The 14,894-nt window shown below is 37.4% G+C and overlaps 2 protein-coding genes across 2 annotated transcripts; one reads left to right on the plus strand and one right to left on the minus strand.

Moving 5' to 3' along the window:
• Positions 1–4,901: 4,901 nt before the first annotated feature.
• On the minus strand, positions 4,902–7,879 carry LOC113781546 (cytochrome P450 CYP72A219-like). The gene is made up of 5 exons (XM_027327503.1): positions 7,502–7,879; positions 6,816–7,036; positions 6,134–6,378; positions 5,653–6,016; positions 4,902–5,531 (listed from the first exon to the last, which is right to left on the minus strand). The coding sequence occupies exons 1-5, from the start codon at positions 7,779–7,781 to the stop codon at positions 5,106–5,108; spliced, it is 1,536 nt and encodes a 511-aa protein (XP_027183304.1). The 5' UTR covers positions 7,782–7,879; the 3' UTR covers positions 4,902–5,105.
• Positions 7,880–11,915: 4,036 nt separating this feature from the next.
• On the plus strand, positions 11,916–14,315 carry LOC113781384 (trihelix transcription factor GTL1-like). The gene is made up of 2 exons (XM_027327301.1): positions 11,916–12,646; positions 12,922–14,315. Exons 1-2 carry the CDS (start codon positions 12,177–12,179, stop codon positions 14,213–14,215), a joined length of 1,764 nt encoding a protein of 587 aa, XP_027183102.1. The 5' UTR covers positions 11,916–12,176; the 3' UTR covers positions 14,216–14,315.
• Positions 14,316–14,894: the final 579 nt, after the last annotated feature.

Here is a 14,894-nt window from a genome sequence, read left to right on the forward strand (position 1 = left end):
CCCCTCAAACTATACACGAAATCCCACTTTAATCCTTAAATTTCAAAATGAGACACTTAAATCCCTAAATTATAAAATCTAATCCACTTAAATAAAATCTATGACAGAATCCAAAAAATTGACGGTAGCTTGAGGATGTGGGGGGCACGCTCCATTAGTGTGTATGTGTAATTGTTATAAACCAAAAAAGTAGGGATATAAAGGTATTTTCACACATTTTTTTTCATTTTTTCTTTTTCCTATTCTTCTTTTTCTCATATCTGCCGCCACTGACATCTCCAATCCTATGCTTTTGTTCAATGGCCTCCAAGCATTTTTCATCTCTTATTTACCAATCCAAAACTATTTCCGTCAAATCCCACTTCATATTCCAAATCTGCAACCGTATTCCAAAAATCGTCGAAGTCTCACAAAATACGTGTCTAATCTAACCACTAAATTTCTTGTGAAATTCACTTCCATGAAATTCCTTTTTGTTGAATTCGAATTGTTCTTGGGGCGGCTGTGATTTCTGCGACATCTGCAGTGGTACTCCTAAGGGGCTAGTGGTGAAGTGGAAGATAGACTTAGCATTTGCTATCTTCATCCTGCTATTTGCAAGAACCCTACTTCATTTCTTACCAGAATCCCACGAAAATGTTGTGGTCAAAGACTCCAAGAAGCAAGGTGGGCTTATTGGTGCTGGTGGTGAGCGGTTGATGCAAGATAATTAAGGGATTTAGTGTCAGTTGATGGAAAGGCAGTCAAGATAATTAAGGGATTTAGTGTCAGAAACTTTTCGAATGGAAAGGCAGCCATCAAATACTAGTATGAGCCATTTCTTAAGCTGCCATAATCTGTATTTGTGATGAGGAGGGTTCTGATAAGGTACAAGCAATATTGGGTTGGTGATGGGTAACGAAGATGATGATCTCTTGGCAGCTAGAGCAGCTTTTCAAGGGGATGAAGAAGGTTTTTGGTGAACCTATAGCAGAATTGTTAAGCAAGAAGAATTGTGGAAGAGTCTCTAAAAACTCCTCCACGGGAGGTTGCAGGATTGGAGTTTCCTGGAGGAGCTTCGGATCTGTCCTGGGTTCTCATCAAAACTTGCTCCACCATGTCCTCATGTACACTAGCAGACTAGCTCACCTAGTCCAACATTCTAAAGCTGCAGCCATGGCTTTTGTACAAGTAGAACTGGAACTAAAAGCCTAATAGCATCAGTAAGCATAGACATATAAGAATAGAAGCTTTTGAAGGTTGTTAAAGCTTTGTCTTTTTGAGATATCTTGATAATAGTAGCAATAGGATTGGAGCCATCAGTGGTGGCGGATGAGGGAAGAAGAAGAATAGGAAAAAGAAAAAAAAGGAAAAAAAAAAAGGGGATAAGGGAGAAGGGAGAAAAGGGTGTAAAATTACCTTTATGTCCCTACTTTTTTGTTTTATAAGAATTACACGTACACACTGATGGAGCGTGCCTCCCACACCTCTAAGACACCGTCAATTTTTTGGATTCCGTCACGGATTTTATTTAAGTGGGTTAGATTTTGTAGTTTAGGGACTTAAGTGTCCATTTTAAAGTTCAAGGATTCAAGTGGGATTCCGTGTATAGTTTGAGGGGACAAAGTGGAATTAACCCCTATTCAATAGAAATATTTGTTTAATTTCGTCAAAAAACATTAAAAAGTAACTTCTACACCCCTTACCCCGTCATTCAATTTTTCATTTCTAATGTGAGGAGCATAAAATGAAAGAACAATAGGGTACAGACCGGTATTCAGTTTATAATTTGATCACAGCTCCGAATACCTGCAACAGATAGTCAACTTAACCTTATTTTTTTCAAACTAGTAGTCATTTCTTCCTTTCTGGTTTGATGCTAGTGTAATCTGGTTAAAAAGAATAGCACTCTAGACTCAATTTGGTTTAGCAATTTTTAGTAATAGACAAATAGCACATTACGCTCCCAGGTTGAGAAAAGATCCCTCATGCCAGGGCGTGGAACTCAGTACCAATATAGAGTAAAACACCATTTACTCAATTCTAATTGCAAGCTTCATAAATGACACAACTCTTTCTCTTTTCGTCTGATTTTGAGTCAGTTTGCGTCCATTTGAATTATTTATCAGCCATATACATGCATCGAACAGTTCTTCCCCACTTGATTGCAAGATAAGAGATGACAAGAAAATTATACGGCATAAGAGAACATTTGCAAGTATGTGGCGACCAAACTGGCAATGATAATAAGAAGGTTCAATTATTTGACAAATCCGTACTCACAATTTTCAGCCGGTTTAAGATTTCAACATCAGGTTCTGCTTTTCCAAGAATCTGCGCAACCTCTTGTCTGGCCTTCTCGTGCCTGCCTGTAAGCCAGTTAGCTGTGGTTTCTTGGCCAACATAGTAGAACAGCTTGCACTCCTCTTTGCATCTTCTATTGCCATCACTACCCTGTTGTTCTTTGCATTGCAACAGCAGACCTAGTAGATCACCATTTCTTGATTCTCCCTTTTGCGTTGCCTTCTGTTTCTTACAAGTTACATCTCTTAACATTGCTTTGATCTGGGCATCCAATTCGTATCTCCTTCTATTCTTCTTGGAAGAAATCTATACGAAGAATCTGTTTATCCATTCAGTCAAATTTGGAGCTGGTTGAAATTAATTTGCCAAGTAAAATAGTTTTGCTGAATAGCAACTCTGTATTTTTTCTAAAAATGTATCCATCTGCTTAGCTTCAATCTTTTAAAAATTCCCCACTCAATAAAAGAAAATTTAGTTTGCAAATTGAATGTTCATCTCTTGTTTGTGAATCGAATTCCACCTGAAACCTGGGAGGTAAAATGCCTGAAATGCTTCATTAATCAGTACAGCTTGTTCTTTCTGAACCCCGAAGTTCGATTATCTTCTTTCCTTCTCTATAGCTCCTTCCAAATGCTGTCCTAGCAATCACATCTGCAAAATGACTTTGTACTTATGGATTAATATCAATTTCAGTCGATCCATCTGAAGGAACTGACTTCTTCCACCCATCAACTTGCAAAAAATTTCCGGTACCATTCCCAGTTTTCTTCAAAGTCATTAGCACAATTGCTTCGAAGTTCATTAGATCAATCAATTTATAAATGTAACTTTAGCTTTCAGGATGATTCTGTAGTTATATTCTTCTTTCTATTTTGGGTCGTGCTCGACTTCTTGTGCCTTTGATTTAAAGACATTCTGAGTCCGACGCAGAAATGCATCTTTTCATTAAAAGGTAAAATATTTTTTCAACAGAGCATCCAAAGCCTTGGCTATATCCAGAAGGGAAAGATCCCATTTAAATTGATTTGAAGCACAAGAAATTTATGCTTACCTAGTTTCTTCTAGAAATTAGGTATGCAAGACAAGAATAGATAAGCCAAATATTTACTGCATGTAAGATAACTTGAACTTGCATGTCTAGCTATTGGTAAGTATCAAACCAAAACGAGATCTTCGCTGTGATATGACATAGATAGAAAGAAATTTAAAGATTTTTTACTTGACAATTGAAACATTTTTGCTCTTGATCATACCAAATTCATTTCAACAAAACACAATTTGGATCATGGGATTGTCCATATTTGTTGGCAAAAATGTACTAGAATTATAGAGCAGACATTGCCTGAATTTTCTCATTATGGAATGCAGGATTGATTACTCTTCTCTACGTGTGGTCCATTTCTCTCCTTCCAAGGTTGAGACTCCCAGCGTCAAAATATCCACAAGAGGGTTCTGTGGTGGCTTTTGCAAGTGACCATTCTTGTCACTGAGTATCAGCCTGATCAATTCTGCCCTCCCTATTATCAATCCAACACATGCATATTTTCCCTATTTGAGCAAAACGCCAAAGCCACCATCAGTAGTACCATCACTATGTACTTGTATAGTATAGCTCACAAGGCACAATTCTCATGATTTCCAATATTCCAGCTTTCCAAAATTATTTACGATAACTACAATTCCTATGCCTTTTTGGTGTAAAGGGCAAACGACACTTTAATCAACAGCTACTAATGCCAATTTTCAATAAGACTGCTTACTTTTTTGGTCCAGCGACCACATTGGCCCGATAAATCCAGAGTCAAGCTCGAACCCGACTACCAACTGTTTTGTAAGTATTCAGTAAGGTGAATCTAAGTTCTTACGTGCGTGCAGGAAAGGAAGTATCCATCAAGAATGAGAGGCTTGAGAATTGAACATGTTGATGACAAAAGAAAGATGGTACAAAAAAAAAGATTGAAGAATTTGGACCATTTGATGAAGGAAGGGGTAGACCCGTGGAACTATCAACTTCTTCATATATAACCATCTTGTCTTCATAGAGAAGCTTGTAAGAGGTTCCTCTAATCCCTTCCTGCTTTAATTGTTTCTCTAGGCTTTTGGGTTTCCACCAGAGATTGCACAAAAGTTTTACTATTATGAAAAAGATGGACAACAAAAGAGCCCAGCAGAAAGCTAAAGCCTTCGGTATAGATCCTTCCATGCTGCTTGGTTTCCTTTTATGGAAAGACTATAAGCTTGGTTGCCGGGTGTGCAGCTGCAATTGTCATGGAAGATGGGCTACGAGCTGCAATTAATGCAGAGTTACTTTGGGTTGTTTTCAAAAGTAGCAACCTAACCAAGAAACTTATTGGGGATGGAATTGACAGGCCTCATCAGTTAACTTTAATTTGGTGGCCGATTGGGCATATTCCAGTTTGTTTTTTGGACGACTTGTCTAAAATATTTGACTTAAACCCCAAACTTGTTTTTGATGTTCCAGCCTCTGTGATGGTTTATGGCAAAATTTTAAATCAACCAAGCATCTACTTCAAATCTATTAAACACTTGCACAGTTAGTTAGATCTATTAAAGTTAACTATTCTAGAAACGATACAAGTATATATATTGTGCAAGGATACAAAAGACTTTTCCATTGAAGGTCAAAGTAAAACAGAAATTACTGTCCAATTTCCACTTTTCTTTTCTTTTTTTTTGCATTCTTAGCAATATCAGTAAATACCAGGTCTACAGAAGATCCGTGTGCCACACAGTTCATGGAATTGGTGACATTCTTGTAGAAAAAAGAGAAATTTCTTCATTCCTATCTGGACATAAAATCTTTATATCTGTTGGAATATAATTGGAGCTCCATGCTGTGGCTGGAGAGTTAGTATGGTATGGGGGGCATGAGTATATGAAGGTGATAGCTTGAATGAAAAGTTCTGCAAAATCATGGCCAGAGCCAATTTTGCTTCTATGATTGCAAAGCTTTGGCCTAAGCAAATTCTTGGTCCCCAGCCAAAGGGATAAAATGCCAATTGATCCTTTGATGCCTTTGAAACTCCTTCAGCAAACCTCTCTGGTTTAAACTCTTCTGCATCATCTCCCCAGTACTCAGAATCATGATGCAACAGCATAATTGGTAGATAAACTACAACCCCTGCAGGGATGGAAATATCCCCTACCTTAGTTCTTTGGACGGTATATCGAAACAGGCCAGTCACTGGTGGATATAATCTTAGGACTTCAAACAACACCATCGTGACCTACAAAAACAATTTCCCCCTCATTAGTCATGGATTCATAAACACAATAAGCAAATCTTACGTGATAGTATTATGTATGGGTATTGCAAAAAAAATCGGTTAACAACAAATTCATACTTACAATTTTGAGCCTGTTCAAAATTTCCACATCAGGGGCTGTCTTTCCACAAATATGGAGAACTTCTTGCCTGGCCTTCTCTTGCCAGTCCGGATGCATGGACAACACGATGAGGGTCCATGTAAGCCAGTTAGCAGTGGTCTCTTGGCCAGCAAGGTAGAACAGCTTGCACTCCTCTATTACATCTTCAATTGTCATCTCATTTCCCTTTTCTTCTTTGCATTGCAACAGCAACCCAAGTAGATCACCATTACCTGATTCTCCATTTTGCATTGCCTTTTGCTTCTTGCAAATTATATCTCTTAACACTGCTTTTATCTCTGCATCCACCTCATATCTCCGTTTATTCTTCTTAGTTGGTAGAAACCTGTATAATGCTAAAAATGTTTAGTCCGGTTGCTAAATTAAAAATTCTTACCTATAACGTTGAAGACGAACTAATAATTTTTACTTGTCACTTTTGAGCTTGCAAATGGAAATCTACCTGAGTCCTGGGAGGTACAAAGCTTGAAATGCTTCAAGTACCAGCACTGCTTGCTCTTTTTGAAGTTCAAATATCTTCTTCCCTTCTATATAGCTGCTTCCAAAGGCTGCTCTAGAAATCACATCTGCAGAAAGGCTCTGCAGTTCAGGACTGATATCAATTTCGCTCCGTCCATCGGATGCGAGCAACATCGTCCATCGATCAATCAGATTGCAGCAACTTGCTAAAAACTCTGGCACCATTCCCTGCTTTCTTTAAGTCATAAGTACATAGGGATGAAGCTCACTTATATTAACAGTTTAGGCATGCAACTTAATCAAGAAAATGCACTTTTGCTCTTCCTTATCATAACTTGTTGACCTCAGAAATGTTCTTTTTATTGCAACGCATTTAATTAAAGAATGCTGAGTTATGTTTCACATTCTTTTCTCGAAAGATCTTTGAATGTCTTTGATAAATCCTGGAAGGGTTCATTTTTTTTCCCCCTTCTTTTTGGTCAAATGTACTAAAAAAGGAATTGTCTGCCCTGCTCTTCCGACCATTAGTCTATAAGACACCAACTAAATAGCCAAAAGCCTACCAGAATAAGATATGAAGCATTCCACGAAGCATTACTTACACTGCAGTGGGACAGAAAAAATCAGAAAAATTCTACAGTAATCTAGTAGAAAGCAGGGATTACCTGCAGCTTCTCATGGTGGAATGCAGGAGTAATTAACCTTCTACGCTTGGCCCATTTCTCTCCTTCCAAGGTTGAGACTCCCAGCGTTAAAAGGTCCACAAGAGGGTTCAGTGGAGGCTTTTGGAAGTGACCATCCTTGTCATTCAGTATCAGCCTTATCAGCTCTGCCTTCCCCATTATCAGTCTCGGCCTTGTTCCAGTCCAACTCAGGCACACTTTTCCTATTTTAGCAAACCAAGCCACCATTAATCACAATTCAATGGAGCCATAGTTTTTATTTTTCTTGGCAGATGTAATTGTCGAGCTTGTAATAACATGCTAAAGTTCTACTATTTTTCATTTGGCATGGTACATTTCAACTTATTGTCCACACAAGATGTCGCATGCAAATAACTAAAAAGTTTCACCCTCATAACTGTCTATGTAAATTAATGGTTATTTATTCTTTTTAAACACAGAATAATATCCTTAGTTTTATATAACCAGATTTGTGTCACATTATCTATAAGGTCGTGTATCATATAATAGCTTCTAGATTTGTTCCCTCTTATAGTAAATTCTTGGATGTTGAAATGGGAAGATCCATGAAAAGTTACTCCTAAAGGGCTAGAGAAACTTCAAGTACTTGATGATTGTGGAAAAAAAGACAGAAGAAGAATCCAAGAATGGAAAAAAGTTGATCAGACCGTATGCTTGCACAATTTGATGAAGGGAAGGGTCGACACGTGGGACAATCTCGTGGTTTAAAGACATGGGGATGGCCCATGCTTCTATCCTCAGCTTCTTGCTAACTGGCTCGTCTCCATAAAGAAAATTGTAAGAGGTTCCTCCGATTCCCTGCTGCTTCAACTGTTTCTCTATGATTTTGGGCTTCCACCATAGAGAAAAGACAAGTTTTAGGGCACAAAAGGAAGCTAAAAGAGCCGAAAAGGAAGCCAATATGGCCATAAAATTGAATGCTTCCATGGAGCTGATTTCTTTCCCGATGGCTGCAGCTTTGGATGCTACTGAGCTTTGCTCACTGCTTCATTCAATTTATAGAGTTCTGTTGCAAAGATTAACCACATAGCTAGGGACTGAACTGAAAAGATTAAAAAAGGATTGGAGAAGAAGTTATGTGGTGGCTGTGATTTGCTGTGAATTGTACTGATGGGACATGTTAGCCAATTGCATTGCATGAAATTTTGGCACCTTTCCTTCCATTGAGACAATTATTTAGTTGACTTTTTTTCTTCATTTTTACCACTTTTCATTTGTGTTTCACATTTTTTTAGTTTGCTTCTCTCAATTATTACACAGAATCATAGGTTAAATTAAGAAAAAAAATGTCTTTTCCCCACTCAAGATTTTAATTAAGATCTTAGGCCTTCAATTACACGCAACCACACCACAACTCTTCACCAATTTCGTGGTGCAGCAGCAAGAAATTTTTTGCAGGACATTATTCATTGGTTGGGATCATAGACTTGAAATTAATTAGTTAATTAATTACGTGGCTGAGTGGAGGCATATATGATCATACGTGCCGTAGCCTTCTTTGGATCATGCTTGGGCTTCTGCAGACTCAAAAAGAAATGGTGGGCAGCTAGTCAAACAGCCAATAGTTCTCCTGGTCAGCATGCCTTGATGCCCAAGAACGCCTACTGATGTGATCGTCAAGAAAAGATGGAAGCGCAAGTAGTGCTGCAACATAATGCTTGGTCATCAATTAACTTTGTAGACCAAGGACCATTGGAAATTCATTATACCTTTTTATAGCTTCAAGTGATGTGAATAGGAGCTGGTTGGTGTGGTTAGTAATCAATGAGAAAATCATTGGTTGGAATGGATGTTTAAAAACCTTTTTCCAGTCGTCTCATAAGCATTTAAGCATACACTGCACTTGTTTGCCTGACAAGTTTTTTTTGTTAAGTTTGTCTGTTACAAATTTTTTAAAAATTTTAACTATAATAATATTAACCTATATACTTTAAAATATTAAAAAAAATGCTTTAAAAATTTTTAAAAAAACTTCTACAGCAAATTACAGTAAAATTTTATATAAACATCCAAAAAACTCGCTTGCCAAACGGGGTCATGCTGGAGTAAGGTTTCAATGTTTGCACCTGTTTTGCCATGTTATCCAACCATTTTGTTGCTTTCCTTGACAAATGGGAAGAACAATATTGAGAAGGGGGAAATAAGGTGGTTTATAATGCATCTGTTGTTAGAGACTAGAATTGACTTTACATACATACAGAAAACTCCTTGAATTGAGGGGGAGTTCAATTGGACTTGTACGGAGACTGAATTGTGCTTCCTTGCAATGCACTAGATATGGTTTGAACCCTGATCTAATGTACGAGAAAAACTCCTCCTAATCATTTATTGGACTATATTTTATAAATCTCAAAATGGATTGTCCATGACATTTCTGTTTTTTCCCCATGTAGAGTTAATGAGGTCCAACAGGAACTTTTTGTCAAGAATTTATACGCATAGCACCTAAATTAACCCCACAAGGAAATACCGAAAGGCGCTAACAGGAACTTAAGTAGGCAAAAATGTGCAGGATCAACTCAATCCTTCCATGAGTGTTTGGATAGTGTATTATTTAGAATATTATTTGGAATAATTACTGTAGCACTTTTTGTGATGTGATGTATGTGAGATAAAAAGGTGGTTGGAAATATAAAAAGGTGGGTTGGAAAATGTGTCTATGATGTAAGCGAAATATTATTTGAGATAATTGAGGTATCCAAACATTTAACAGTAAGCTCGGGGTGCAATGTTAATTTGATAAGCATTGACATAACATATAAAATATCCGCTTCTTAAGAGGCTGATTTCTCTTCTTTTTTTTTTTCAGAGACGACAACTATTATATAATCTATCTATGCTAAACTACAGGGAAGGAGGAATCTAAAGAGGTTCGGTGTTAGGAATTAGTAGGTACATAAATCTTATTAGATCAAGAAAGTGTTTTGACACAATTCTTGAATTTTTTTTACTGTAGGTGGAATTTAAATCCCTACTTATAGTTGAAGCAGAGTCTTAAGACACACCTTGTTAGCCAGTGAGCTAAATTCAGTGGTTTTAAGAGGCTGATTCTGGTGTAGCGATAGAACATTTTGTGCTAAAAAATTTCCAAGAGGCTGGAGACCATTGGTGAGCGAAGCTCCAAATTATAGACGTTGGATACTTGGGATACAGAGGTGTATGGTCCATTCTGGGAGTGCACACCTCACAGAAATTAATGCAAGGAGACATCAAAGGACAATTGCACAGTAGCATATTCACGTGCACATCAATTCTATGCCTTCCAAATCATCAGAATGTCAATGCAATTTCACACACTCTTGTCTATCTTTCTCTGTCACTCTGAGCTGCTTAACGTTTCTTTCTTTTCTGAGCCTTTCCAGTCTCTCCACACGTGTCCTTTGTAGCCTTCTGCTGCTCTGAGGCTGAGCCCTCAGTCTTCTTCACGATGCAGCTGCAGCAGATAGATTCAGATTCAGACCCTATATCCTTTAATTAATACCACCATTCATTTGCTTCCACTGCAATCTGTGTGTTTTTTTGGGTTCTTTTTTCGTGCTTGTCGTTTCCTCTCCTTCATAGGTTGGAATACAAATATACAATACGAATTCATTTGTCCATAGCCTGCAGCAATCGGGTTGGTTCTTTCGTTTTTGCTTTTCCTACGTGCAGCTGGCTTGTTCGTTCACCTCTAGCCTAAGTGTAGAAGTCACCTTCATATGCTAATAAAATGTACCACAACCTAGACGTTGAAAACTCCAACCAAAAATAAAGGAACTTCAATCTTTCGCCCTTAGTTTGGAAATTAGTTTCACATTTGCTCTTTTTACAATCCTTATAGGAGGAGATATCGGGAGTTGAATTTCGATGTTGTATTAAATTTTTATATACTAATACTGTAGTAATTTTTTTTTACATTAACAGTTTTAGATGTATGTCACATATACAAAATTTTGAATTATAACATTGATCTAATGCTTTTAATATAAAAAAATTATACATTGACAGTGTATAAAAAAAAATTATCAACAACAGGTCCAATAGCCATTGCAGACTTTCTTCTATTTCTAACTTTATCAATCAACTCCATAAGCCAAGGGATATCACCAAAAAAGAAAAAAGAAAAACTATATGGCAAGGTGAAAATTAAGAAAAAATTTAGAAAAACATTTTAGTATAAAGATTTAGAAAAAAAAATTCTAATACTATGCATTTTACAATTATTTCTCCTTACGAAACATGTAATTCTCGAGAAAAAGACTAGGACTTGGACTCATTTTGCCTAACCTTAATTAACGATCAAAATGTTCTATTATGCACACAACTTTGTAGGAAGTGGTAACTATTATAATATAATTGAACTCTTGAACCCACTGGGTTTGTTTGGATAGAGTATTATTTGAAATATTATTTGGAATAATTACTGTAACACTTTTTATGATGTGATGTATATGAGATAAAAAGGTGATTGGGAATATAAAAAGGTGGGTTGGAAAATGTGTTTATGATGCAAGCGAAATATTATTTGGGATAAATTAGTTCTTAAAACATGTTTGTTTAAATATTAACTAGCAATTGCTTAGAAATATGTGAAGAAATCTCTTAGTTTATTAATCTAGTAAAAATATCTAATGTATAGAAAATTCTTAGTTGTAGATAGCTTTAACAGTTCAAATGGATAGAAAGGTCAGAAAAATACACTTTTAGAAGTTGAAAGGCTAAAAATATGCAAATAAATAGTTAGGGGCCAAAAGTGTACAAACTTAAGAGTTTGAGAGCCAATTAGGCACTTTGCCTCTTTGGAATTTCCCTTGAATTAAAACCCCAAAAAAAAGAAGAAGGAGAGATTGGTGTTCCTCAACTTCGAACTCTAAATATACAAATGATAGGCATATTCATGTTTTACTTTTTCTTTTCTTTTTTTTTTTTGGGCAAAATATTTTTTTTTTTAATTTTGAAGAAACACATTCATGCTTTTTTTTTTTTTTTGGGCTTCATTTGTCTTTATGTTTAAAGAAGAAAAGATAGCCATAATAGGCGGATTATCATTATCCCACATATCTCTCCAACAACTTCCCCCCCTCCCCTTCAAGAGTTTCCCGCACTGTTTTTAACTCTTCCGCTGATAAATCTCCACTTTTCTTTCTTAGGGTTTCTGGTTAACCCATGAACACCTACACAAATCTCCTTCAATCATAGACAGCAGAGCCGCAGTGACTCCAATATTCGCTCTTTCCCCTTTACAGAAAAAGATCATCATTTCTGGATTCTAAACAATGATTCAGAGACCCCAGAAGCATACCCCTATATAGTAGTAAAAGTAATTGCAGTCTTGAGCATGAAATGGGAGAGAACCATCAACAGCAGCCAGTGTTTTCTGCGAACCAAAGTCACCAATACAACCACCAACAACCGTACATCTTTCAAGAAACTCAAAACTTACAAACAATCCCAGATTTTTTCCACTATCATCATCATTTTCAAGCTCTTTTGCAGCAGCAAAGGAGGCTGCAGGACCAGCTGCAGCAGTGTGTTTTAGGTCAAGAAAATGTTGTTAGTACTAGTGCCACCACGGCTGCGGTTGCCGGCAACAATATCAGGCCCTCAGTTTCATTTTTCCCGCTGAACTTCAAGCCGCCGGATCTCAATGAGAATATTACTAGTAGTAAAAATGGAGGTTTGGATGATGATGGATCAGAAGATGATTTGTTTAGACGGAATAGTGCTGCTGCTGCTGCCTTGGCTATGGCATCCCCACATTATTGTTGGCAAAATCAAGAAGATTCTGCTACTGCTATTAGACAACCTTTTTGGTAACTTGGAAATTGCACAAAATCACATGCTATTGGTTGTTGCATTTCATGTTTATGTGCACATGTACTCGTGTAAAATAATAGTACTAGTAAGTCTAGTATGATTTGTTCAAAATTTACAAGTGTTCACATTTTAAGTTTCAAGAACCTTCATTAATAGCCAGTACTATCTACTATTTGTACCATTCAAGGGAGTCTTTTTTTCTTTTTTTTTTCCCTTTCTTTTTGTTTGAAGGGTTTTTTGAGGGTTGTATATGTTCAATAAATTTTTGTAGGAAGCCACTGTGCACCAATATCTCGGATGGGAATAATAACTCACAGGACAAAGAAGTGCGGCCGGAAATGCACCAAAACAAGTACTACAAGTCTTCCGAAGATACTGAGCAAATGAATAGTTCTTTAGAGAACAGTAAGAATAGACTCTTTGGTGAGCTTGAATCAATTTGCAGAAGTGCCTCAGTTGCTAGTGAGGCTAATAAAACTGGTGGCGCCTCTGCTGGAAACTTGGCTACAACATTCAGTACCTGCTTGCCTATCACTCTAGACAAACATAACACCAATGCTGGCGCCACTGCTGCTGCGGCTGCCATTGGGCATTGTCATGACGGTTCTGAGTCATTTAGTGGTCATGAAGCGCCCGTAGCTGTGGTTTCAAAGAACAAGAAAAGGAAGAAGTTGAAAGATGAATTGAGTTCGATGGCCATATTTTTTGAGGGCTTGGTGCATCAGCTCATGGACCACCAGGAGGCTCTTCACAGTAATTTTATGAATGCAATTGAGAGATTAGATAAAGAAAGAAGGGAAAGAGAGGACGCTTGGAGGAGACAAGAATTAGAAAAACTTGAGCAAGACATGGCTGCCAGGGCCCGTGAACGGGCATTAGCTTCTAGTAGAGAGGCCTCCATTGTTTCATACTTGGAGAAAATCACTGGCCAAAGTATTAAACTTCCTCCTAGGAATCATCCCTCAGATTTCCAGCTGGCCATGATTTCTTCGGGAGCCATGAATGGCGAGCTCAGCCCCAGTACTAGCAAAGTCTGCAGGGATGATTTGAGTATAAACATGACCAGCAGGAGATGGCCTAAAGCTGAAGTGGAGGCATTGATTCAAATTCGAAGCAGCTTAGAGCAAAAGTTTCAAAGGCCGGGGATCAAAGGGCCTCTTTGGGAACAGATAAGCAATTCAATGGCGTCAATGGGATTTCAAAGGAGTGCCAAGAGATGCAAAGAGAAGTGGGAAAACATCAACAAATACTTCAAGAAATCGCGAGAAAATGCGAAGCAATGTCGCAAGAAATTCAAGACTTGTCAGTACTTTGATCAGCTGGATCAACTCCACTCCAAGTCACAACTAGCTAATGGCGGTTCTTATTCTTGTAGCTCATCCTCAGAGCATCAGGCCAAGCCCAACAATGAAAATCAGCTTCCCAATCCGATTGAAGGCTTGGTTCCAGCCAGAAACTTCAGACAAGGTGAATTCTATTGTATTCCTAGTATGAATGTCAGTGAAGAAGAAGAAGAAGAAGAAGGAGAAGATGGTAATGTTGACTACCCTGATGAGGGAGACTGACTGCGAATTTTGAATATTAAGGCAACATTGGGTTTGATACATGGGTATTTTTCCAGTTCTTTTATTATTACTGTTATTATTTAAATTTCTTTCAGATTTTGCTATACTTCTTTCTCCACTGTACAAGAACTATCGTGTCAAAATGCTTTGTCCTTGTTCTTTTTCTTTTTATTTTTATTTTTTGAACTCTTTATTCTCTTTGATTCATCTTAGTAACCAATTCGCATTATTTTAATTTCTTTCCATTACTTATTTGCACAAGCCCATGTAGAGTTCAACTACTAATGTTTTGTGACTCATATAACCGAATTTTGCACTGCAAATTTTGGTTGACCTTTTCCTAACGTTCAAGGTAAAATGGATCCGTGCTCATCTTTTCTGGGTCTCTTGTTGCTTCTGAACTCTTTAAGATTGGATTATCAAATATAGCAATTCACAGACTAGCCCAAAAAGAAAAACCAGTTGTTTGGGGATCCTTACCCGATCCAAACATGATATGGCGATATGGGCAATAACACATCTAGGCAATGATTGGGCTCTTATTGTCCTTTGCTTCCTGCAACAGTTAGATGACTTTTCTCCTCACCCAAAAAAAAAAAAAAAAGAAGAAGAGAGAGTAAAGCCATAATAGCGTATAATGTATTTGCATATTGAGACAAGATGTCTCCAAAACAACTTA

This window comes from Coffea eugenioides, chromosome 8, assembly GCF_003713205.1.
Source record: "Coffea eugenioides isolate CCC68of chromosome 8, Ceug_1.0, whole genome shotgun sequence".
In the NCBI taxonomy this organism is placed as follows: domain Eukaryota; kingdom Viridiplantae; phylum Streptophyta; class Magnoliopsida; order Gentianales; family Rubiaceae; genus Coffea; species Coffea eugenioides.